Here is a 25,677-nt window from a genome sequence, read left to right as displayed (position 1 = left end):
AGTATGATAATATCTCATTATAAATTACAACTATTACAGTGAATTGTGTGCCAGCAATTATGGCAAAGTGGCCACTATAAGCTTCAAAATACTTAAAGTTCATGAAAGACTTACCAGAATTCATTATCTATTTTCCATTGAACATCTATGCTTCAGTGGGGGATTTCCATTTTTTTTTTACTATTGGTTTGCTCGTGCACGCACACATGCTCACGCACAGCACTTCTGCGCATGTGCAGAAGCGTTCAGGGTGGATGGGCGGAGCCTCCCTCCCCCGCTACTACTGGTTCGCCTGATCCAGGCCGAACCAGAAGCAACCCTCCTCTGCTATGCTTGATGAGGGAATATGATAAATAGCAAAAGTCAGGAACCAAAACATACTATAGAAGATATGGAATTCTGTTTATTGACTTCAACATTAACAAACAAGCATTAACATTAACATAGCTGCTCACCTTCTTTGTATTTACTCTGTTTAATTTTTGAATGTCAGTAAAATCTACTTGATTTGCCAATGTAAGCTGACATTTATACATTTCGGTGTATAAAGTAGTTTCAGCAAGCTGAACAGTTCAGAATATTAAAAAAACTATCCTGTGGATATAAGAAAAATCACACATTTTCTTAGGCCTTAAAATGTGTCTTTAAAACAGAATATCATTTCTGATTTTAACAGAGCAAATATGCAGACCTCTGGGCCTCTCAGATAGTGAGAGTATTTTAAGATTTCTTATAGTAGTTGCCTTTAAAGTTTTCTTCATCTGGAATTTTAGAAAATAGTCCTCCATTACTTACTAATTTTCAAATATTTCAGAAGTGATTTATCAAATAATGGATTTAAAATACTGGATTAAAACAACAACTAATTGGACCTGTCATTCTCACTCAACCCAGCTTACTTTATAGGGTTGTTATTGAAGAGATAAAATGAAGGACACTGTCATGATCCCTTGGAGAAAAGGTGGGATAGAAATCAATCGAACAAATTGCTGCAATTTGTTTTCACGATCTAATTAGAACATTGTTTTTGAGAGACCAACAACATATGTAAGAGGAGTCATATTATCAAATCATAGCTTGGGTCTCTGTAATGTGAGATGTCAGTGGATCGATTGCAAGCCTCTCTTTTTTTGCCATTGATGGAAATAAGAAAGAGTACATCTATTCATTTCTTTTCTGCCTCATTTTTCTGTAAATCTTGCTCATAATTGAACAAACCTGAGCGAATCAAGAGAGACAAAAAAAGAGAGAGATTTGACATTTCATGAGTTTTTTCACAAAGACAAACATTTTCATTTTACTTACATTTCTGTCTTTGTTTAATTACCTTTGTTCAATAGGTAGCTAATAGGAAAAGCCATTTGCATGAATATAGGTAGCAAATGAATCAACAGCCAATGTACAGGACTCCAAAAACGTCCATATTAGAAGAAGTTCTGTTCACTTTTCTTCCCTGCTTCAATTCCTTACTTATGAAGATGCCTGCAACCTTTAACTTCAAATACAAGAATCATTAGGATTCAGAAGAGTAGATTTTACTTATTTGTTTAGCATACGGCATATCATACATGAACTAGCAATATAAATTAACATTTCAACTAGATTAACAGAACCCAATAAAATATAAATGTTAAAAAAAATCTATATTCAGCTATCAATGTCTAGGCCAGTGATGTGTAAACTTTTTTGGATCATGTGCCAAAAGCAGGGGGAGCGCAGTGGGGTCATGTGCGGGCGTGCCCACACCCATAATGCTATGCGCATGACCTGAGTGTGCATGCGTGTGAGACCACCACTCTCCCCTCTTTTGGTGCAGTTTTTTCATCCTCCCCGGGCTCCAGAGGCTTTCAGTCTCCCCTGCTCCCCTGGAGGCCCTCCGGAGGCTTCAGGAGCTTCCTGAGGCAAAAAATGGCCCTACAGCCATACCGGAAGTTTGGGAACAGTGACTTCCGGTTTGCTCGTAGGGCCATTTTTTGCCTTCGGAGCTTCAGGGAAGGCTCCTGAAGGCTCCAGTGGGTGGAAAACGACCCTATGGCCAAACCGGAAGTGACTTCCGGCATGTCTTTTGCCCTCCAGAGGCTTCAAGCCTACAGAGGACGAAAAACAGCCTTAAAAGAAGGCTGAAGTCAGCTGGCCAGCGCATGCATGCATGCTGGAGCTGACAGGGCAATACCTCGCATGCCCTAATAAATGGCTCCACGTGCCACCTGTGACACGTGTGCCATAGGCTCACCATCACGGGTCTAGGCCATCTAAACATTGAAGTACAGCATCATTTATATTATTAAAAAATCAGATACTGAACCAGTATATGCCCTCAGCTTATAGCTGGTCACAATGTGTTCAACCGTTTGATGTGGGACCCTGTAGTCACAATGAGGGAGGATACTATGCCCCATTTATAAAAAGATGCATGTGAGGTGCGGATCCTATTCAGGATTGTCCATTACTGACATGATAGTTCAAATTTTTTGGTGGGAAGGGAAGTGTCATTTATATGTCTTCCTATAATTGGGCATTCAGTGACCCATTTGGCTTTCCATTGGGAACTGATGTTAAAGTTGTTGGGCAGATGCTGTGCAAGTACCACTTCCTGGATATGAGTCAGAAGAGTAGAAAAATGCTGTTATAAGTTGTATATTTTTGTCATTACTCTCTATATATGATTATACTTGGTATCAGACTCATGCGAACCTCAACAATTTTGTTGTCCAAGGGCAAACGTTTGTTTTAGCTTTAGTGTATGGTTATTGTTTTTTACAAAAGAATAAATCATATTTTTTTTAGTAAGAGGTGCTCATTCTAATTCCAAAAATGCAGTGATTCTAACCTAAGAAACTTCTTTTTCTTAGTTTCTTTATTTGCTTAAAACTAACAAATTTTAAAATCAATTTATTTCATTTACTCATTACATATTCATTTCTTACATTGCATATTCATTCAGAATCGTGAGGTCAGTCCACCATCTGTGTCAGTGAAGAATCCAATATGGCAGTTACTGTGGAACAATATTTATAAGTATTGATCCTAAAAAACATTATCCTTGAATGGAGAATGCATACTAGGTTTTTGATCCATTAAAACTGTGCCAAAGCATACTTTTCTATAGGCATTCACATACAGTATTTAGGTTTCTTGTAAATATTTTAACAAGTAAATGTAGGATAGTTAGTGAATCTACGCTCCTCCAGATGTTGAGGAATTATAAATCATTGCAGCCCTGCCACTTTTGGCTAGTGATAAAGGATGCTAAGAGCTGTGGATTTCCAACTTTTGCAGGGCCACAAAAGTTGTAGTGCCTCCTTCTTCACATGGAGAAGGTTTCAAAATTATATTTGTTTCTATATTCAGACATTTTTTACTAAGCTGTAGAGATTTTTTTTAAATGTTCAAGGCACTGATGTTAGATTAGGAGCTCCAGGTAAAAACTGGGCTGCCGCTATTTTGTTGAATAAAACATACTTCAAGGTTTATTGTAACTTTTGGTAAAATGTCAACATGTGTTTCCATTGTCCGGGGGGTGGGGGGAAATAGAAACCTCTAATTCTTTATTCCATACGACTGTTAAAGTGTGTATTTCAGTTGGAAGCCAGTATTTTAAATACTCAGATAATACTTTAGTCTTAATGCTATGCCCTGCTTTATTTGAATTACAAAGTGTTTACAGCCATTGTAGCATTGGACAGTCATTTGTCCAATACTACAGGTCTCCTCCTCAAGCAGGATATTGGACTAGAATACTTCCAAAGTCCCTTCCAACTCTGTTGTTCTGCTATTCTGTTACACTTTTCTTTCTGTCTGTACACATAAATGGCCTAAATTTTAAGGGAAAAAATTTCCAATCAACATCTACTAGTGGAGCAGCCTGACTCATACCTTGATTGATTGATTTCAATTTATTACCCATCCTACTCCAGGGGATTTTGAAAAGTGTATAAGCCTAGAAACCACAACAAAAAGAACATCTAAAAATCACCAGACAGTGCAGAATAAAAAAGAACAAAATCAAAACAGGGCACATTAAACAAATCATAAACATAAAACCCAGGCCTGGAACAAAAGCCAGCTTTTCAAAAGTTTCTGGAGTTCCAGGAGAGAGGGTGTAGTACTGTCCTTATCTCTGGAGGATGTTGTTCCAGATAGTGGTAGCTGCAATGCAGTGGTGGGATTCAAATAATTTAACAACCAGTTCTCTGCCCTAATGACTATCTGGGTAGGTGGGGCTCGGTGGTCATGTGACTGAGTGGGCGTGGCCAACTCAAGTTCATTCAGGTCGATGGGTGCTTCGCCTTAGCTGTTACAATGTAATAAGGGTTAACCGGAGAGGCAGTTTCTGTAAGCAGGTCAATAAAGATTAGGCTAGAAATAACACTAGAATGTTTCCTTCCTGCCTTCCTTACAGGATTAGCCCTGTAAAGTGGAAAAAAACAAAAAGAGATTTCTTCCAACAATCGGTTTTCTGAACTACTTAGAAAGTTACCAACCGCTTCTCCCGAATAGGTGCGAACTGGCTGAATCCCACCACTGCTGCAATGTATACTAGATCCCACAAGAGTACCCACTCTGCTGCAAAGTACTAGGTGGAGAGATGAGATATGATATCCAATAGTTAAATCCAAGTCCTGTATCACAGTTATTCTCTCTAAATTAAACATATCTAATATATTTCACCATACCTCATAGAATTTTAGCTTTAGCATCATAATAACCTTGTCTGAATTTGCACCAATTTATATTGTCTTTTGGAAGTGGAGTGGACCCAATACTCCAAATGAGATCAATCTATTCTGGGGCATATTCCTATGCCGGCCAAGTCCATCTGCCTCTTAGTATATTTCCCAGTATGTTGTTGGTGACTGAAGTAGCTTCACAAACTGGCACAATTGCAATAGTTTAGACATGTCTGCAGGCTTGGAATTCCCTCGGGCATACAACTAATCAAGGGCTTCTTCATATTATAGAGTGATAATGAAAGTCTGATTATGTTGCTGCATACTGTGAAACAGGAATAGCTAAAGATTATTTGCAGGTGTTGTTTGAACTTTAAGTTTAAAAAAAGGAAAAGAAAGCCCATTGTCTTAGTACTGAGGCCACTGATCTGAGGGAGGGAGGGGGGAAGGAAGGAAGGTTGGTTGGTTGGTTCTAGCCTTTGCACATATTCTGCTTTTCCAGATAAAACAGTAACTAAACCAAAGCAAACCCTCTAGATGATACCATTGTTATTGCTGCTGAAGTATCATCGCAGGTGACAGAATATGACTTGGAGGCTCTGGGCTGCATGTTTGAGGCCCCTGTGGTAGAGAAACTGCAAACAAACGAATTTAGAGTTAATGTAGACTGTATAAGTGAAGTAGGATAGATAATTATTGTAGTTGTTTGGTGTCTTTTATTTTTGCATTCCATTCTTCAGAATCAAGTTTTCAGAGTAGTGGTCAGGGACTAGCCAGAAAAATGTATTTAAAAGTTTGAGATCTTTCTCAGTTGCATCATTAATATAAAACTTACTCTAATGATGATGAATGGATTTGATTTGTTATATTATGATTCTTCCTAAAATGCCATTTATGTTTTTTTATTGCACTATGCCTACTAGTCCTTTCTCCTGAAATTTTAAAATTGTTAAAATTGCCAGTCCCAGGTAGCTAATGAAACACTATTTCCTATTTCCCAGGGCATCCGCTGTGTCCGACATAGGGCGGCTTTTGCCCGCTTGCCTCACCAGCCATAAACCTCACTGCATGTCACTGGTGTGTATGGTACTAAATCATGTATGATTTAGAAGGAAAAACACTTGATAGAAGTCTCTGTTCTGGGGCTGTGCATTTGGAAGAGGTGCTTTGCTAAGTGTGTTAGCATGAACTAAATACTCCACTCTGAAATATTAAAGGTGCCACCTCCTTGGCAAGGCTCAAGTATTCCTCTGAAAACTATTCCCAGCCAGGTATTAGGACCAGGTTTTCTTGGTGGGCCTAATGACATTAATAACATTATGATGGCTGGAGAGAAAAAGTCGGTTCAAAGTTACCTGGTGACTTCCAAGTTGAATTTGAATGGCCAATTGTGAAATCTAACATCTAAACCCTCACATAAGTCTCGCATGTTGATTTTGTTCCAAGCCTGCCACTGACTAATCTGTATAACTGATTTTAATTAACTTAGTTCTTTCTTAGTTAGATTTTCAGTGGAAACTATACAGAGCTTTAATGCCTAAAATCCTTTAAAATCAATAGGGATTATATACCTGCTAGGAATCTGAATATTCTCAAATCTGTCCTTTTCCCCCAGTTTAATGATTCGGCAGACTTACCTGGCTGGAGCCTTCAGACATATAGTATCTTATTACAGAATAAATAATATATATTTTATTGGATTATAAAACCTGTCCTACTCCTTAATGAAACATCCTATTTTGGCCTAGTATATTGAATTGCAAGTTTGTTGAAACTCTACAATCACCTTTTTATTGTGATATATCCACCTACATATCCATCTGGTTCAGTTCCAAACTGGGAGAAAGACACTGGAAACATGGAGGCTGAATGGAAAAATGTTTATTAATGAAGCAGAACCACATCAGTTTGTGGTTCTGGGCAGGTAAACAAAATGGAGTTGAGAGTGGGGAGTTTTTATACTTGCTCTTGGGCTTTGCACTTGAGCTTCCATTCCTGTGCAAGAACGTGTATTATATTGGCTATTGTCAGACTCCCATGGGACTATGTAGGGATTATGTAGGGATCATAGCTGGCTCTATAGACAAAGTACAAAATCCTAGATGTTTGTCTGGGCTAGGTTTGGTTTAAGTTTGGACTGCTCTGAGAGTGATGTAATGAAGGGGCTTGTATTATGAAAGGGTGTTGGGTAATTCCTATTGTGGCTTAATGGCTTTTATCCTGTTTTGGCTCTTGGGTGAGGGTATTTGCTTATGAACAGAGCTATCTAGATACTTGTCTTCTTTCAGTAAGCTCTTTCTCTCTTAAGTGTTGACATCTGCTGTGGGCTATTAAGGAAAGTGGGGTTTGATTTTTTCCATTTTAATATTCCTCAAAATATTTCATTCTTCTAGGAGGGGGAGATGGCTTCCCACAATTGATAGATTGTTTTTAGTAGAAAATAGTTAGAAATCTGTTCAGAATAGACGATACACATTACAGTGTCTGCAGTTTGTATAGTTAGATTTGTTTCAAAAATGGAGATTTTGATTCAAGGTATATTTTATGTATTTATTGTTACTAAATCTGAGCATTTCTACTGCTTTTATGAACTTAAATGAAGCATTAGATTTCTTTTCTCTTAGACTAATCTGTGTTAAATGGGTCAAAAACAGTTGTAAACACCTAGCTTTCGCTGGTCATGATTGCATAGCTAATTGCTTCTTACCTCAAAAAGGGTCATTAGCTAACAAGCCAATGTCAATGAAAACGGGAGATAATCTGAAATTTTTCCTCCTGATAGGCATTGTGGAAGAGTATGGCAATTTAATTTGCCTTTCATATCCTATGACAAGACTCATGATTATTAAAAATATTCAATGCTACAAATGAGTAGACCCTACTGTTTTGGACAGGCAGAATTTAAATACCTGCCACCTAACTGTTTGCTGCATTGCACCCTGCCGGGATAATAATTATTGTTGAATTCTTGGATTTTATCAAACCAGCAAGGTGATCACCCCCTTGATATGAGGTATGGCCAGAAAAAGGAAGCATCAACAATATCTCTCTGTTAGAACTCTGGCAAATGCTCTTCGAAACACGACATTTATTTGGCAGTGGCAAGATTCTGTTGGAAAATTGCTTGCAGCCTCACCCTTTGGCTGCTTCCAAGAGAAATTGCTGTAAGTAATGAAGCAAAGAAGCCAAACTCAAGGGAGGAGAGCGCAAGAGTTAGAAGGCAAATATGGGGTGGAAAATTGGGCTTTGAAATGGTATGGGGTTGGACTTCCAATGAGCTTGCTTGGGTTTTCTATCAAAGCTTAGGAAATGTTCTATATCCTCTTCTGTTTTTCCCCTGAAACTTAGCAGGATTTATTTGAGAGATGGTGAATGATGATGTGCAAAATATGCTTAATAGCATTATCCCATTCTCACTTTTTTTAAAAAAAGGTAGGAGTAAGCAGGAAGCTTGCTGAACATATGATTGCACATAATTCAGTAGGAATTGCAAATAACTTATGGTGGGGAGAAGTGTTTATTAATAGTGAACCTTTTATCTGTCAGCCCTGCAAAGTAGTCCAGGCAAGAAGCACAAACCATGAATATTAACCTTACCTTTATTGTTAGGTTACAGTAAAGAACTTCGAAAAACTGAAAATAATTGTACTCTCCTCTCTATTCCTTTCCTTTTACTTTTCATAAAACTAAGGAGAGTAATGTACATTTTACTCCATTTCCCCTTTTTCCTCTTATAGTTGTGATGGTGAACATATGGCATGTGTGCCACAGGTGGCATGTAGCGCCTCCTCTGTGGGCATGTGTGCCACCGCCAGCTGCTCTTCTGGTTTCTGGTGTGCCAGCCAGCTGGTCTTCACAGGCACTGGAGCGCCTGAAAAAGCCCAAAAAAATGGATCATTTGGGGGGTATTTTCAGGTTGGTTTTGGTACCATTTTGGTACCAAAACCGACCAACAGGGAGCAGGCAGGCAGAGAGGCAGCAGGAACATGTAAGACACTGGACTGGAGGGACAAGGCTAGGGTCACTAAGCAGGCGAGGCTGGAGAGGGGGGTGGGGGGAAAGCTAGGCCGCCTTCGCCGCCAGCCCGTGGCTTTCACTAGGGAAGGCCTTCCCTTGCAAAAGCCACGGGCTGGCGGTAGCCACGGCGGCATAGTTTTTGCAAGGGAAGGCCTTCAGGTCACAGGCTGACAGTAGCCTGAAGGCCTTCCCTTGCGAAAACTAGGCTGCCGCTGCCCCCCACCCGCCTTTGGCCTTGTGGCATACGCCAGCCCCGCCGCCGGGGCTTAGTTGCTTACCTGAGGGGGAAGCAGCAAGCTCCTGGAAGGCGAAGGGGGTTTTCAAATGGAGGTCAAGCACGAAGCTTTTGAACGCTTCGCCTCCAGCCTGCTCACTGATTGGCTGGACTCCAGCCAATCAGTGAGCGGCAGGCTGGGCTGGCTTAGTGTGGAAGGGCGGGGGAGCGAGTGAACGAGCTGCGACGCACCGGCAAGGTCACTTTGCAGCGACAGGGGCCAGGACCGGTTAATTACTTCCGGGTTCACCGACCAACCGGTTCACAAGGATCGCCGCGGAACCCACCACTGGTATATTCACTTCCCATTCTCCCGCCGTTCCCTAGCTTGTTGTGCATTCTTTCGAAAAATCGGGTTTTTTTTAAAACGCTGCGGGACGTGGGACAAATTGTGCAAAATTGGGATTGTCCCGCCAAAAGTGGGATGTCTGGTCACTTTAATCTTGCAGGGCTGACACAGTTTAATTGTTACATGGCAGTTGCCCTTGAAATGAGAGGACCAGTATTATTTAGTGATTACACTGCTGGACTAGCATCAGGTTCTAGGCCTCCCTTGGCCTGCAGGCCAACTGCGTGATTTTAATCCATCCACTTCCTCATGAGTCCTAATCCATATCAGACTGTGTGATATGTGGGCTTGAAATTGCATTATTCATTGACAGCTCTGAGAAGTCAATGAATGCAGTACAAAGCAAGACGACCTGCTAACCAAGTGGAACAAAAAGTATGAACTATCTCTCCAAATGAGTTGACTTGCCCAAAGACCAGATCTATTTCCAGTTATAACCAACCTTGTCATGTGTCTCCCCCCCTCCCCACCCAGCCTTCTTCCTATTTATTTGATGAAGCCCAGGAAAGATTATATACAGGGCCTCAGGCTATTTATGTTAATTGTCTTTTTGGAGCAAAGAACCTCTGCAGTGTATGAAGAAATATCTCACGTAGCTAAGGGTTTGTGATCCTAATAATAGAATTATTATTTCAGTGCTTCCTTCCTAATTTAAACATGATAGGTTGGTTTTCTAAAGTTCATAAATTTACAAATGGCTAGAGTTCGTTCTTGTGGATACTCTTTCTTACTTCGGCTATTTAAGGATATCAAAGTTTAGAATAATAAGAATAGGGAGACTCTTCCTTACGTAATGATCTGTGAAGCATTAGGAAACCATTAGAGGGACGTATCACAGCTTCCACTGTCCAGTGTAATAACCTTTACGTTTAATCAAAGAAGACCACTTTAGAATTACAAAGAGGCTTATGCAGTGCTGCTCTTGCCTGTGTTGAACTTTAGAGTTGGCCTCTGGTGGTTTCAAAGACTCTGCCAGCATGATAAGCAATAGAACTTTTGCGGAAACTGTTGTTATCTCAAGTGATGACTCTGTAGCTGTGTTTGTGGGAGAGTGTTGTGGCATTTGCTTCATCTTCCACTATTCCTGAATTTCTGCTGGTCTGTCTCCTTCCCTGTCAACCTTCAATGGGAAGAAGTCTGAAAGAAGGATGCGGATCAGAGGTGGCTTCCTACCGGTTTGGACCAGTTCGGCTGAACCGGTAGTGGTTTGCCAGCCTGGGTCCCTGGAACCAGCAGCGACACAGACCTGCCAAGCCTCTGAACCGGTTCCCTGGTCAGCACGGCATTTTTTTTTATTTTTTAATGTTCTGCGCATGCGCAGACCTATTTATGGGCAACTGTGCATGAGTGTAGAGTGCGCACACACAAAATTTAACGTGCTCTGAAGTGGCAGTAATCCACTCCTGATGCAGATGTATAAGCAAGTAAGCATCTCACATAATGTAGAACTTTCAATGTGTCGTACAGTAAAAATGTAAAACAGCAAAGCTAATTGTAATGTTGGATCATATCTACAATCCAATGTAACACCTGATGTTGATATGGTAACTATAATATTAACACAGTACTGTAAATTAGGAAGTAATGGTGACATTTATGGTTACTATGCTAAAATGCCTTGTTAATGCCATGAAATCCGTTTCTGCATATTAGCACTCTAGAAGTGCTTGTAACAAGTTGAGCAGCAAAAAAAGAATTAAAAAAAAGCCCAACAGTACAAATCTCATAACATTACAAATATTTTTTTATATAGCAGCACAGTAATCTTTGAAGTTGAAATGCAGACAGCATGTTTTAAATTCTGCTATTCCCAACTATGGCTCCAATCAATGTTATATTAGACCTCTCTTAAGCAAGATGAGCTTTATAGAGGAGGGGGGGAAAAGCAACTTGAATGTTCGGATTTGGTGCCAAGTAACTAAAAAGCAGGAAATTTCTTCTTCCTCTGAAAACCTACAAGGACTATCTGTACTTGTCATTAGTGCAGTCTGTAAATAAATATTTCTCTCTGAAGAGAAATATATCAGTCTAAAATTGCATTCTGACATTAATAAATTGTTTATTTTTGCAATGTAAAATTTTTTAAAAACTAGAAAATTCTTACATGTATTATAATTCAAAGAACTCTGTGTATCTGCGTCTGTAAACAAATTCTAAAGGAAAGAGTTGTTTTGTAGTCAATAGTCATTTCAAAAAAAACATTTACAGAGAATTTTAACTACAGAGAGGTTTCTACATTTCATTAAAAGAAACAATGGGCTGATTTACACAGACACATCCATTGCTCAATACTTTTGTCATGCAATTTGCTGCCTAAACTTTTACTGTTGAAACTGCATATATAGAAGTTTTTTAATTGGAGTATAAGAACATGACATTTTTTTTAGCATTAGCTTTTGGTGGGTCACTTCTGGATGATGTAGTGAATAAACACATACATTTTCAATGGAATGGAAAACCTGCAGGCTTTTTATGATAGTGTTTATAATTCATAACTCTGTAAATGGTAGCAAACTTAATGCATAAATTACAAATAAGAGTAAGTTAGCTCAGATAAATTAATAACAATAAAGTTGTATTTTGATATAAATATGTTTATTTTTTAATAGCTTGACCTATTTATCTCTCATTTCTAGGATGTACAGAATGCAACAATTTTCCAATAAATATATCCTTTGGGTTATTATTGCAGCTGTTAATATGCAGGCTATTAACTTTTGTGCAGATGCAACTAGTTATTTACATCTCAGTGACGATATTGTGCATAAAAACCCTGTTGCATGAAACTTACAACTAAATAACATGGAAGATCTAACATATTGAATACAATCTAAGCGATCAGTTTTTTCAAGATCTTTGAAAGAGGATGTTCCTAAATCTTGTTGCTAAATATCAGCATGAATTAGTTAGCATTTATTTTACACTGGTTGTATATTCAGTGATATTCATTGTACCTGTTTGTTAGGCAAGAATGTAACATTTAGTTGTATGGCTTCAAATCATGTACTTGTAAATTAATATGGCAACTGCATTCAGAAGTCATTAAAATCTGGCAGGAGGGGCCCATGCCTCTCTTAAAACACCATAAACAAGGGGTAAAATGGGGAAGCATCTTTGAGATGCCTTTCAACTGAATATTAATTAATTAATCAATCAATCAATTAATTGATCCCTAGCATGTTGTACCGTTCAGTCCAGCATTTGTCTAGATAGATGTGTATCTCACTGAAAGGAATGGAACTGGAATATTTTAAATTCTTCCTGTAGGATTTGGGATTTGTTTGTTTTGGCACATAAAGTGTGTTAAGTCTCTTGGGGTTTAACACACCTATTTTACTTCTTATTTTGATTTTATTCACCATCAGGATCCTTTGTGCAACTCATCCTGAATTGATCTGCATTGCTTTATATAGTTTAAAGGGCCTTGACAGTACACCTGTAAGGCATCATAAACCCAATATCTTGCTTGTCCCTATTGCTTGGTTGAGGCTTTATTTTCATAACAAGGTTGGGCTACCGTTAGTATAAATTATACTTGAATCTGTCAGTGTTCCTACTAAACAGAAGAAGCCCAGAGACAATGTTGCTTGCCATCAGCAAAAAATTAAAAGCATTTTCAGCATACACAGGGTGCCTTTCTCCTTGCACTGAATACATGAAATATGCAGTTAAAATTAAACAGGGCTCCATGTTCTTAGCAACCATTTCCTATGACAGAAACTGCTAAAACCTGAGGCTTTAAGGATTCTACATTGCCCTTTTATTCTACTCTGGATATTAAAAAAACAAAACCAGAAACAATGTCACAGGGGGCAGAGCCATCACTTATACTATCCCATAAGCCATAAACTGCAGAGACATACATATACTAGTGAACATTGAATTACTACACAATTCTGTATTTAATAACAACCTGTCCCAGCTAGCCAAAAGAGCCACCAAGAAGCACAAGGAGGCTGAGAGATAAGCTGGATATAATCTGTTGAGACCATAAAAGAGAATTCTTGGTTCAATTGCAATTTTTACGGGAAAGCAACATCTGCCAAAAAATGTATATATTATAATCCACTTTTAGTAGTGGACTTTAGCAACACATTTTGGGATGTTTTCTAGCCAGAAATTCCTTCTGTCAAGGAATAGTACTAAAATTCGAATTCAAGCACATTTTTGATCCTGTGACTATATTTTAAAAAGGAGTCTAATATCTTGATTCTATTGTATGAAAAGCCAATACCCCCCTCCTTCAGTTTCCAAGATGATTTGAATGAAAAATAGGACATAATCAGAATTTTTGAGGGATATGCAGAGATCATAAAGGATAGCTTGTCAGGTGGCTAATAATTATTTTTCTTGTTTCTTTTTTGAAAACAAGTAGTGGCTTACTGGGTTGAGTTAAAATGACCCTGGTATAATTTTCTGCCACTGAGAACTGCAAAACTGAATCCCTCGTGCCCAAATCCCATTTCCTAGTAATCCTGCTGATTCCAGAATGCAGCTTCCAAGCATTTTGTTGAAAAAATAAACCTATGGATTATTTTAGAAAATATTACTGAGGCTTCATATGCAATACTCTCCAGTTAAAAAATCTTGGCATCTGATTAGTGTCAGTTGTTTCCATTGACTGTGGGAAATAAAAAAGAGTGTTAAAACATTCTTGGCAACATTTTCACTTGTCTGTCTTATCCTGGTGAATGTTCATATTTTTCTTCTTTGCACTTATGTCTTCTTGTCCAGTGGTATGGCTTTATATAGTCTGATTATAAATTCTCCTTGAGTTCTGATTTGGCTGGAATCTCTTCTTAGAATAGATATTTTGCTTGTGGGCATATTTCTGAAAATTTTGATGTTCAAAGTTGGATTGCTGAAGGCTAGAGTCCAGGTTTTTTTAAAAAATAACACCTGGTCAGAAAACTGGTCAGGGGCCTCCTAAAAATAATACGTAGCTGGTCCTCGGGCAATAGTAAATTATCTATGTGGCATTAATTTTGTAGTTCTTGCCAAGATGTTCTTTTACAGTTCTTTCCCTTTTTTAAAAAATGGCATTGTCTTATTTCCAGGAGCACAGTAGGTTTCTGATGGAGCCAACCAAACTTAACTGCCAGATTATATAGTTTGTCATAATCCTTACATTATATTCTCTATACTAATTTCAACACTATAAATATTGAAAATTATTATAGTTTACAATATATAATACAATTTAGATTAATAGTCTAGAGCACGGAACTCGCTGCGTCATGTTGCTGTCATATGGTGTTTCACAACTTTTCCTCATCTACAGAGCTGGGGAGGGCGTGGCTTGTGCGTGACGCATCTAGACCATGGGCAGCCAGTTTGACACCCCTGATCTAGAGGGTAAAGTCCAAGCAATCCTTGAGTAACGATGGCAATTGGAATCGGAATTCCCAATGCTAAGTGATGTGGTTGTAAAATGGAGTATTACATAGCCACAAAGCTTAGTGATGACTGTCCCTGTTGCCATCATTAATGAAACCCCACTAGTCATTAGCCGAGGACCCACCCTGATTTAAGCCATTGCCAGCTTGGTCCCACCTTTCATAAGGTAAAAAGTACCTTTACCTGTCTTTATACAATAGTCTATAGGATTTTTTTTGTCCAACGATATATTTAATTGTTGCAGTTCATTTTTTGAAAGCTCCTGCAATATTTCAAAACTGAAAATTGAAAATGATTTTTAACATGCATAAACAGCAAGCTTCTATTAGGTGAAATAAGGTTGTACTACTTTTGGACAAGTTGTTTTCTAGAATTCTGTTTCAATGTATTTCTTTCACTGTGGCCTGTGACACTACAATCCTGTTCCGAACTCTTGTGTTCCATAGTATATTGTAAATTTAGTAACAAAGAGAATTTTTTTTTCTCTTTGTTACTAAATTACAGTTACACTACAGTTCTTTCTACATTCAAAGCGTTCAAAGGCATAAAGTAAAACAACAGATTAAAATACCAGGATTAGTTCATGAAGTAAACCTATCAAATAAAAATTACCAAAATATCAAAAATTAGTGTACATATGGTATTAGTGTGATACCATATTTTTCGGACTATAAGACACACTTTCCCCACCTCAAAAGTGGGTGGAAATGCCTGTGCGTCTTATAGAGCGAATATTGCAGCAGAGGGGAAGGGGTTGGTGTAGGACTGATTAACTGTTCTAGCACGGTTCTAGCATTCTAGTTCTAACATTCACGCACAGGCTGTGGCGGTGGACCTGTTACAGCAAATGGGCTATGGCGGTGGCGAACAGGCTGCAGTAGTGGCGAATGGGCTGTGGCAAACAGACCATGGTGAATGGGCCACGGCTGTGGCAAAAGGGCCATGGCAGCAAAGGAAGACCTTTTTTCTTGTTTTTCTCCTCTAAAGCTAATGTGTGTCTTATAGTCCGGAGCATCTTATATTCTGAAAAATATGGTAATAATGTTTTGCATAAAAATATTGCCTACATGGAAAAAAATATCTTGTGTTGCTAATGTGAATTGATAAATTTTCTCTTTACTTTTTAATTTATACTTATTGAAATATATTTTTGATTAGCCTCCTTCCTCTCCAAAAAAGCCAAAAAAAAGATCAAAGCAAACAAGAAATAGAAATTTACAAACTGCATAAAATGATATAAAAACTTTGGAAGTAATGTTAATGTGGCAATAAGTCTAAAAGTGATGAATTATCAAATTAGCACACAAGTTATTTTTTACATTGAGACATACTCCCACAATTTCATTTTTCAAAAGAATTATGTGTGATTTCCAATAAGTAACTAAAAGTGTCTCAGCAAATGTTACCATATAAAAAGGGCAACTCCATGTACTTTTTAAAGTTATAAGGTTGGCAATGTATTTTGCTAATTAGGTTTTTCTCCAGCATTTTTTTGCAAAATGCTTTTAGTAAATCATGATGTGTTTCTTCACTGCTTTCTTGTGTGTGTGTGTGTGTGTGTGTGTGTGTGTGTGTGTGTGTGTGTGTGTGTATGTATGTATGTATGTATGTATGTATGTATGTATGTATATATGTATAATGTGCATAATGGCTAAGACGTTTGCCTAAGATGCAATGCAGCACAGGTTCGAATCCCAGTAAGGGTATGGCTAGCTGATGAGAGCTAAATAGCTTGAAATAGATCTATACTAGTCTCCCTTTATTTATTTATCAGCACAAATAAAACACAAATATAACAAAGGCAATAGTAAAAATATTGGGTTTCTGTCGTGATGGACTCTTGTGACGAGCCAATTGACAGATGATGGAAGCAGTTAGCTTCCTCCCATAATTGGGGCTTACCAGGGGTTGTGACACTAAATATATACCTTCTTCCCTGGCTTCAGCTGATAAGGAGGAGACCTGTGGCATAATGGCTAAGACGTTTGCCTAAGATGCAATACAGCACAGGTTCGAATCCCAGTAAGGGTATGGCTAGCTGATGAGAGCTAAATAGCTTGAAATAGATCTATACTACTCTCCCTTTATTTATTTATCAGCACAAATAAAACATATATATATATATATATAAATATATACCTTCTTCCCTGGCTTCAGCTGATAAGGAGGAGACCTGTGGCATAATGGCTAAGACGTTTGCCTAAGATGCAATACAGCACAGGTTCGAATCCCAGTAAGGGTATGGCTAGCTGATGAGAGCTAAATAGCTTGAAATAGATCTATACTACTCTCCCTTTATTTATTTATCAGCACAAATAAAACATATATATATATATATATATATATATATATATATATATATATATATATATATATATATATATATATATATATATATATATATATATATATATATATATATATATATATATATATATATATATATATATATATATATATATATACTTAAAGTCACAACCCCTGGTATGCCCAAGTATGGGAGGAAGGTCACACTTCCACTCTCTGTCATTAGGCTCGTCACAAGAGTCCATCCAGACAGAAACCCAATATTTTTTACTGTTGCCTTTTTTGTTACATTTGTTATATTTATGCCGATAAATAAATAAAGGGAGACTAGTATAGATCTATTTCAAGCTATTTAGCTCTCATCAGCTAGCCATACCCAAGTTTTTTGGGAATCGAACCTGTGCTCTATTGCCTCCCAGGCAGGGAGTTAACCATTTGAGCACAGGTTCGATTCCCAAAAAACTTGGGTATGGCTAGCTGATGAGAGCTAAATACCAGGGGTTGTGACTTTAAGTATATACCTCCCACCCTGGCTGGCTGATAAGGAGTCGTTCTCTGTAGCTCAAATGGTTAACTCCCTGCCTGGGAGGCAATGGAGCACAGGTTCGATTCCCAAAAAACTTGGGTATGGCTAGCTGATGAGCGCTAAATAGCTTGAAATAGATCTATACTAGTCTCCCTTTATTTATTTATCAGCATAAATATAACATTATATATAATGTTATATATATATATATATATATATATATATATATATATATATATATATATATATATATATATATATATATATATATATATATATAATAAAATTATATATTATATATATTCAATTAGTATACCTGTGATATACTGGTTACTCCATCTCTAGCTTTTCTCTCTCTTTTGCAATCCCTTTCTCGGTGTCTAAAAATGCTGAGATCTCTTTGGGAGGAAATATCCCTTTTTCTAAAGTTCATTTTTTTTAAAAGAACTTGTCTGTTCAAGCTGTCTTTGCCCATCATTTTTTGTTTCCTTAGGGTCCCTCCTGGCAGCTGAGCATTCCAAGTTGTTTGCCCTATAACAAAGATTAGCTAAAGTGCTTCCTGATGTGCTTCCTAAAATATGGGAAGTCTTTTATGCTGTTAATAATATGCCTAATGTAATATAATTAGTTGACAAAAATGGAATTATTGGATGTGTTGCTTGCCTGTAAATTCAGAGCTGAAGCAAAGTTCAAAGAAAATGCGGAAGAGAGAAAGCTGTTTCTTCTTAAAATGTAAAAAAAAAATGGAAATACTCTGTACGTTTTTTCTACTCAAACATGGCAGTGGAGCAGTTGAATAAGGTGCTTATGTTATGCATGCCCTTTTGTTTATTTAAAAGCTAATATTGGTCTCTGAGATAAAGTATCTCACCTGAATAATTAATTTTGTTTACTGATTTTATTTTAATTTATGAAGGATTTCAAGGACACAGCTAGTTAAATCCTCTTGAGGACCTTGTTCCTTACCAAGCTGCTGTTTGCATATAGCAAAATGATGCAAAGCATTTACCGATATATGCATGCCATTTAAAATGGTACACCGTGTGCATATTTTGTTGGGTCTGGAATAAAGTACATAAATAATCATATTGAAGAGCTTTTCTATATTTCTTCGAGATTAATGTGATTATTCCTCAAGAGCGTCAAAATCCCTGATCAATTGCTCACTTAGTTTATTCATGTAAACAATTAAAATAAACCAGTGCTATACATACATACATACATACATACATACATACATACATACATACATATGTCTGAATCAGTTCAAATAAAAATGTGTTACTGCTTGTTGGCAATGTTCCCTCTAATTTTTTTTCAGTGTGTGCGGAAAAGTATAGTATTTGAGCAGCACATTTGCATCCCTGAGCACCTGAATTTTTTTCACAGATGTTTCACAGAGCAATTGATTTATAGGATCTGAATTGGAATGGAGAAAAATGGTTGTGTGTGTGTGTGTGTGTGTGTGTGTGTGTGTGTTTTTGAGTGAGCAAGGAATCCAGTAAGGGAACTGCGCCTATTTAGGAAAGAAGGTAAATTATTGCAAACATGATCAATCGAAGATAAGTATGGGGACAGGTTGGGCAGTAGAGAGAAAGTGATAAAAGAGTGGGAGAGAGGAAGAAAAAAAGTGGGAAGAGAGACAGAAAGAGACAGAGAAGGACAGAGAAAGTGACAGAAGAGTGGGAAAGAAGGAGAGAGAAAGAGAGACAAAGAGAAAGAGGGTGAAAGAGACAGAAAGAAACAAAGAGGAGAGAGAAGGGAGAAGGAGAAAGTGACAGAAGAATGGAAAAGAGGGAGAGAGAAAGAGAAGAGAGACAAAGAGAAAGAGGATGAGAGAGACAGAGAGAGAAGAGAGAACATCTCATTTCAACCCTGAGGTGCAAATATTCTCTTTGATTGGTAATTTTATTTGTCCATTTACTATCCAATACTCTCATTTCTCCTTAAATTCATCAAGAATTCCCTTCTTTTTATTAAATTTATCACAATACCATGAGAACAACTTTTTCAGCATAGCTTTACAGCTATTTAAAATATATAGAAATTTAGGTCACGTTTTCAGAACATTAGTCTTCTATTTATAAGTCACTAAGTCAAAGAAACAGATTCAGAAAGTTGGCTTCCCTTTTTGTAATTGCCTATTGCCTGCTTAATTTTCTACCTACATTTTTCATAACTGATATTCACGTTGACCCAAAAAGCCCATCATAGAAAGAAACGCTCCCTATGAACTTTGTTGGGTTTCCATGGAATGAAGTTTGATCTTTTTCTCAACCATACAGTAGCATATTCTTTCTAAGGAGGATATAATCAAGATAGTCCATAATTGCCTATCAATCTAACAGTATGGCGATTGACAATCTCTTTATATTTCAACTCTAACTCTTTCAGTCTTAAAGGTTTGGTGAGGAGAAATCCAAAAATTCTTTTAAAGAGGAAAAAAATGCTTGCACAATTGCACCCATTGAGACATGTATATACACAACACACAGAGAAACAAACTTAACAAAGTGCTAAGTCTGCCCACCAACTAACTAACTAACTCTCTCTCTCTCTCTCTCTTAAAGAGAGGGAGAGAGAGAGAAAGAGAGAGAGAGAGAATCCCTCCTTCCTTCAGCCCAACATGCTTGCTGGTATCCCGGACGGATGAGAAGGATTGCAGAGGGTCTCCTTGAGTCTAGGACAGCGAGTCATTCGATGGGAAAGTTGCCTCTTGGAAGGAATGACCTGGATTGGCTCTCGCTTCATCTCTCCTGCTTTGTCTCTCCTGCCTCTTTGCTTCTCCGTTCAGTCTTTGGGCGGCAGATCGAAAGCGGAAGCTCCCGCTCTTACTCACTCACTCCCCTCCTCCTCCTCCCTCCCTTCCTCTCTCTTTCTCTCAAATGGCAAATCCGAGCAGCCGCTGCTGGGAGCCAGCCTGGTCCCATGCCTTCTCCCAACCCCCGCACCCCTTCTCTCAGCTACTTCCTGCCGTGATTGCTGTCTCCAGGCTGGCTCTCCCCTCGTGGAAAGGGTCTCACAAAAACCACTGGTCGGCAGTTGGAAACTGCTGCGCGGTATTTTGTTGCCACGTGCGCGGCCACTCACCTGCGCACCTTAGAGGGAACAGTGCTTGTTGGTGCCATTTTTATAATTATTACAAGATATGCATTGTTATTACCACAGTATATCTTAGGATGTATACTGATGTTGTTTGTACTTGATGTAATGTTAAAGATCTTTAAGGATGAAATATCATTTTGTTACATAACAAAAGTCAAATTTCTTTGTTCCCTATGTCTAAATCTTCAATTCAGCTTGGAAAAAAAAAGATAAATTTGAACCTGTTATGTGCTAGTACTGTTGTTTTTTTTCCCATTTTGATTTACAACAACAACAACAGGTAATGCATAAACCATGTGTATTCCTTGGCTAATGGTAATGGGTACCCAAGGGTTACAAGCAAATGTTTTGCTTTCCCTTGCTTTTAGTACCACTTTTCAAGATAGATGAAAAGGATAGGCACTAGTAAAATTAATGAATGGATTTATGGGTAAGTTCAGAAATAGTTTCCAACTATGCAGTGAAAATTTCTTAATAAATTTCAATAAATGCATGAAGAATGCTTGTGATGATATTAGAGGCATTGAGGATGTGAAAGTATTTTTGTGTGTGGATGCTGTGATTTAGTTAGCTGAGACCCTAAGTTATTTGCAATAAATGTTATATAGACTGTATGATGCAATGGGAATATAGATGTGAAAACCGATACGTATTACACAGGTCAATTAGATTGAGTGATTGTTCTATGTTTCTATAAGTGTGATGACTTAATTCTAAAATTATATTAATCGTATTACACAGTTTGTGAGCAAAATTGAAAAAAAAATCCAAATTTCCTTGAAATAATGTATTATTTAATTGAAATAAAGAATTATGTCATCCTTGACATGTTAAAATGACATTAGTTCAAATTTACATGTTTGTGTGTGTATGTGTGTGTATATACACACACAAACACATTTGACAAAACATATACAAAACAAATCACCTGGTATGCCTAAATATGGGAGGGAGCATACTGCTTCCCTTTTGCCTTTGAGCCCCACTTCAGAAGCCTTCCAGGCAGAAAAACCATTTTTGTGTTGCATTTTTGCTGATAAATAAATGAAGGGAGACTAGTATAGATCTATTTCAAGCTATTTAGCTCTCATCAGCTAGCCATACGCTTACTGAGATGTGAACTTGGGCTGTTGTTACATCTTAGGCAATTATATTAACCTCTAAGCCACAAGCTGTCCTCCCTTATCAGCTGAGCCAGGACAATGGTTAAGTGTTTTGTCAAAGTACCTGGTATACCCAAATTTGGGGAAGCAGTATGCTCCCTCCCATATTTGGGCATACCAGGTGCTTTGACAAAACACACACACATACACACACAATTCTGCATGCCTTCAGCATTTAGTCATGCCAGCCACATGACCACAGACACCTCTTTGGACAGCGCTGGCTCTTTGGCTTTGAGATGAAGATGAGCACTGCCTCCTAGAGATGGGAATGACTAGCACATATGTGTGAGGGTAACCTTTACCTTTAATGTGATTTTTTATTTCCCAGCCTGGTCTATACCCCTGGGATATTATAATGGTTTCCCATTCAGCGATGAACCAGACCTCTTCTAGTTAACTTTTTATATGACAATCAGGATGCTTTCATCTTCTGGGATTTTATGAAAAATATCTGATTCAGCTAAACCTGAATCTCACAGGTAATAGTAGTCATCAGAAAACTAAGCAAATCTGCTGAATCAAACATCCCTCTCCTTTCCATAAATAAGATTCTGAAGGTGAGAACCAGGATTCAGCTCTCATTTGTTTGTTCTTATGCATACTGTGTGTGTGTGTGTGTGTGTGTGTGTGTGTGTGTGTGTGTGTGCATTTGTGCTGATAAATAAATAAAAGAGACTAGTATAGATCTATTTCAAGCTATTTAGCTCTCATCAGCTAGCCATACCCTTACTGGGAATCGAACCTGGGCTGTATTACATATTAGGCAGTTATGTTAGCCACTAAGCCACAGGCTCTCCTCCAGGGAAATAGGTATGTATTGTGTCACAACCCCTGGTATCCCCAAATATGGGAGGGAGCATAATGCTTCTCTTTTCTGTCTATCGGCTCACTCTGGGAGCCATCCAGGGAGAAAGCAATTTTTTATGTTGCCTTGTTACATTTGTGTTGCATTTGTGCTGATAAATAAATAAAGGGAAACTAGTATAGATCTATTTCAAGCTATTTAGCTCTCATCAGCTAGCCATACCCTTACTGGGTATCAAACCTGGGCTTAATGGCTAACATAACTGCTTAATATGTAATACAGCCCAGTAGTATTATGTAACAAGGCAACATTAAAAAAATGGCTTTCTGCCTGGAGGGCTCCCAGTGTAAGATTGACAGTATCTTGGTGACGTTTTGACAAGGTCACACTCATCATCTTCAGGCTGGTGTCTTTGCATATGTATTTATATATTTATTTATTTATATTTATATATATATATTTGTTCTTTGCAACATTAAGGAGAAACTCCTTCTATGGGAAGCAGCAGAAGAGGGGAGGCTACTTTGATACTGTTATTGCGGTTCTATCATTCTTTAGCTTTTTCAGTCAACTCACTGGAACCAAGTATGCTTAGTCTGTGAATGGTGATGGTGCTGAAACGGTTGTCATATCGTTTCATCTGAGGCTGTTATCCTTAGATCTTGGATCAGAAGTGTAAAGCAGTGATGCATTTAGCTCATATGAAGCCATTCCATAGGGCTGAAAATTACACTACATGGGTTTTGACAGTTGCTGAAATGGACTTCCACTTTACACAATGAGAACAACTACAATTAGTGTACCTTCTATGTTTGGCATTCCTGAGAAAAATAAGTTCTATACGTTTCCAAGAGCTTGAGATATTTTGAGAGACAATTATCTGAATGATCCATCTTTGTTCTTAAGCGATGGTATGTGTCTAATGAGTCTCTGTCTTTCTCTCTGTCCCCCCCCCCTCAATGTTTTATCAAGGTAGAAGAAAAGTCTTAGAAATAAACTGAGTTTTTCAATAGATTTTCAGATGGTTTCAGTAAGGCAGAATATAATTTATAAAATGTATCTCGTTCCCAAAATCTCTTTCAGGACTCTACAAAATGTTCAGGTCCATACTGTAAATAAATCCTTTATTTGATTATTGTTAATTTTAACCCTTTTAGTGCTGTCATGCTATTGTAAGCCATCCAGAGTTACTCTGGGTAATGAAACTAGCAGCATATAAAATAATTAGTAAATAAATAATAAATCATAATTTTGCAGTGCAATCACTTGCCTTGCAAACCTGGATCAATCTTGATTTCATATATCCAAGACTTGATTCACATCTCCTTTGCCATATACGCACATGTATGCGCTCACATTTTGATCTGTATTGGACTTGCACACAAGCCACCCATTCTAGACATGGAAATCCTATTAATGGTAAATGATGAAGTTGTTAATGCTTCACTGCCTTCAGCTGCAGCGTCTCATTGAATGGGGATTTGTATCTTGCTAAAACTGCCCATGTGAATATTTTATCTAAGTAGATTTCAGTGGACTGTTGCTCTAAAAGTGTACATTTTTAGTAAGACAAAAAAAGTGAATCATAGTGAAAATCTGCTTTTCTTTGCCTTCTTTGCCTCATCAAGCGATATGACAAGTTTCTAATGGTACTGAAGAAGGAGAAACTTTTTTTCAAAACACTGTTTTTCCCCTCTCTCTTTTCTTTCTCTTTTTTTCTTCAGCTATTCTAATCAAAGCACTGTTGTTGTTTAATCCTAGGTCTGTGTGCTGGAGAGACAGATATTTGATTTCCTTGGTTATCAGTGGGCACCAATCCTGGCAAATTTTGTACACATTATTATAGTCATACTTGGCCTATTTGGAACCATCCAGTATAGACTTCGCTACATAACAGGCGTAAGTATCATTAACTTTGTATGCTTAAGAATGTACCTGCTATATGCAGTAAGAATTAAGAGATGTTAAGACAATCTGTATAGATTAGGATGCATCTGTACATATAATCTTTGTGATCAACACAGATTAACTATATCCAGAAAATACAGCAAATTGTTCAGAGATCACTGGATTATTTTTTTTAAAGTATGTTACCAGGATTTACATAATGTCATGTATAAGTACTGGGGTATTTCAATATCTGAAAAGTTAAGCTATTTATGCTTTGTGAGTGAAATAGGCGATTTCCATCTCTCTCCCTCCCTCCCTCTTTCTCCAATCTGACTCTTTCTTGTACTGTTTTTCTAAAAGAACTAAACTTAAAATCCACAAAGAGCTATGCAATCTTGCAGTTAGCTGCTCATAATAAATTTTGAAGGCCAGAATGGGTAAAGTGGCAGAGAGAGGAAAAAATACTTACCGTATATACTCGAGTATAAGCCGAGTTTTTCAGCCCACTTTTTGGGCTGAAAAAAGCCGCCTCGGCTTATACTCGAGTCTACAACTGGATCCGGCAGTGCTGTTGCCTGTTGGAGGAGGAGGAGGCGAACCAGCCTGCCATCGCCGGCCACCGCTAGCCCCGCCGCTCTTCCCACCCCCTTCCAAGCCCCACAGTCCAGCGGATGGAGCAGCGAAGCCCCGGGACTTCGCTGCTGCTCCCCGCATTTTCTGCACGGGGATCCCTTGGAGAGGGGATTCCAGCCTGCCATCGCCAGCCACCGCTAGCCCTGCCGCTCTTCCCACCCCCTTCCAAGCCCCACAGTCCAGCGGATGGAGCAACGGGGCTTCGCTGCTCCATCCGCTGGACTGTGGGGCTTGGAAGGGGGTGGGAAGAGCGGCGGGGCTGGCAGTGGCCGGCGATGGCAGGCTGGTTCGCCTCCTCTTCCTCCAACAGCACTGCCGGATATCCGCCCAACGCTGCGGGGGCTCCAGCGGGAGCTTTGGCGGCTTCACCTCAGCCGCAGCGCTGGGCAGCAAATGTGCTGGTGCTGTTGGAGGAGGAGGAGGCGGCGGCAGCAATAGCACCTGAGGACAGGACAAGAAGCAATGGAAACTTGTCAGAAGGAGACTCAAGCTGGAAATAACGAGCAATCTGACAGTAAGAACAATTAAAATCCTAGGA

At 38.4% G+C, this 25,677-nt stretch overlaps 1 protein-coding gene across 6 annotated transcripts in view; it reads left to right on the top strand.

Annotated features, from left to right (window-relative positions):
* NKAIN2 (sodium/potassium transporting ATPase interacting 2) overlaps nt 1–25,677 on the top strand; it is a 595,332-nt gene that overhangs the window by 253,693 nt on the left and 315,962 nt on the right. For 5 of the 6 annotated variants that reach the window (XM_087718532.1, XM_087718534.1, XM_087718533.1 and 2 more), the window contains exon 2: nt 24,378–24,515. In XM_087718532.1, the coding sequence (XP_087574658.1) occupies nt 24,378–24,515 (138 nt within the window). Of the gene's footprint in view, nt 1–20,544; nt 20,658–24,377; nt 24,516–25,677 lie in introns of those variants that run through there. The other variant, XM_087718536.1, reaches the window with a different exon arrangement.

This window comes from Thamnophis sirtalis, unplaced genomic scaffold (genome assembly GCF_051295495.1).
Source record: "Thamnophis sirtalis isolate CommonGarterSnake01/CBP01778 unplaced genomic scaffold, rThaSir2_p1.2 scaffold_6, whole genome shotgun sequence".
In the NCBI taxonomy this organism is placed as follows: Eukaryota; Metazoa; Chordata; class Lepidosauria; order Squamata; family Natricidae; genus Thamnophis; species Thamnophis sirtalis.
This window is presented reverse-complemented; position numbering and strand designations above follow the sequence as displayed.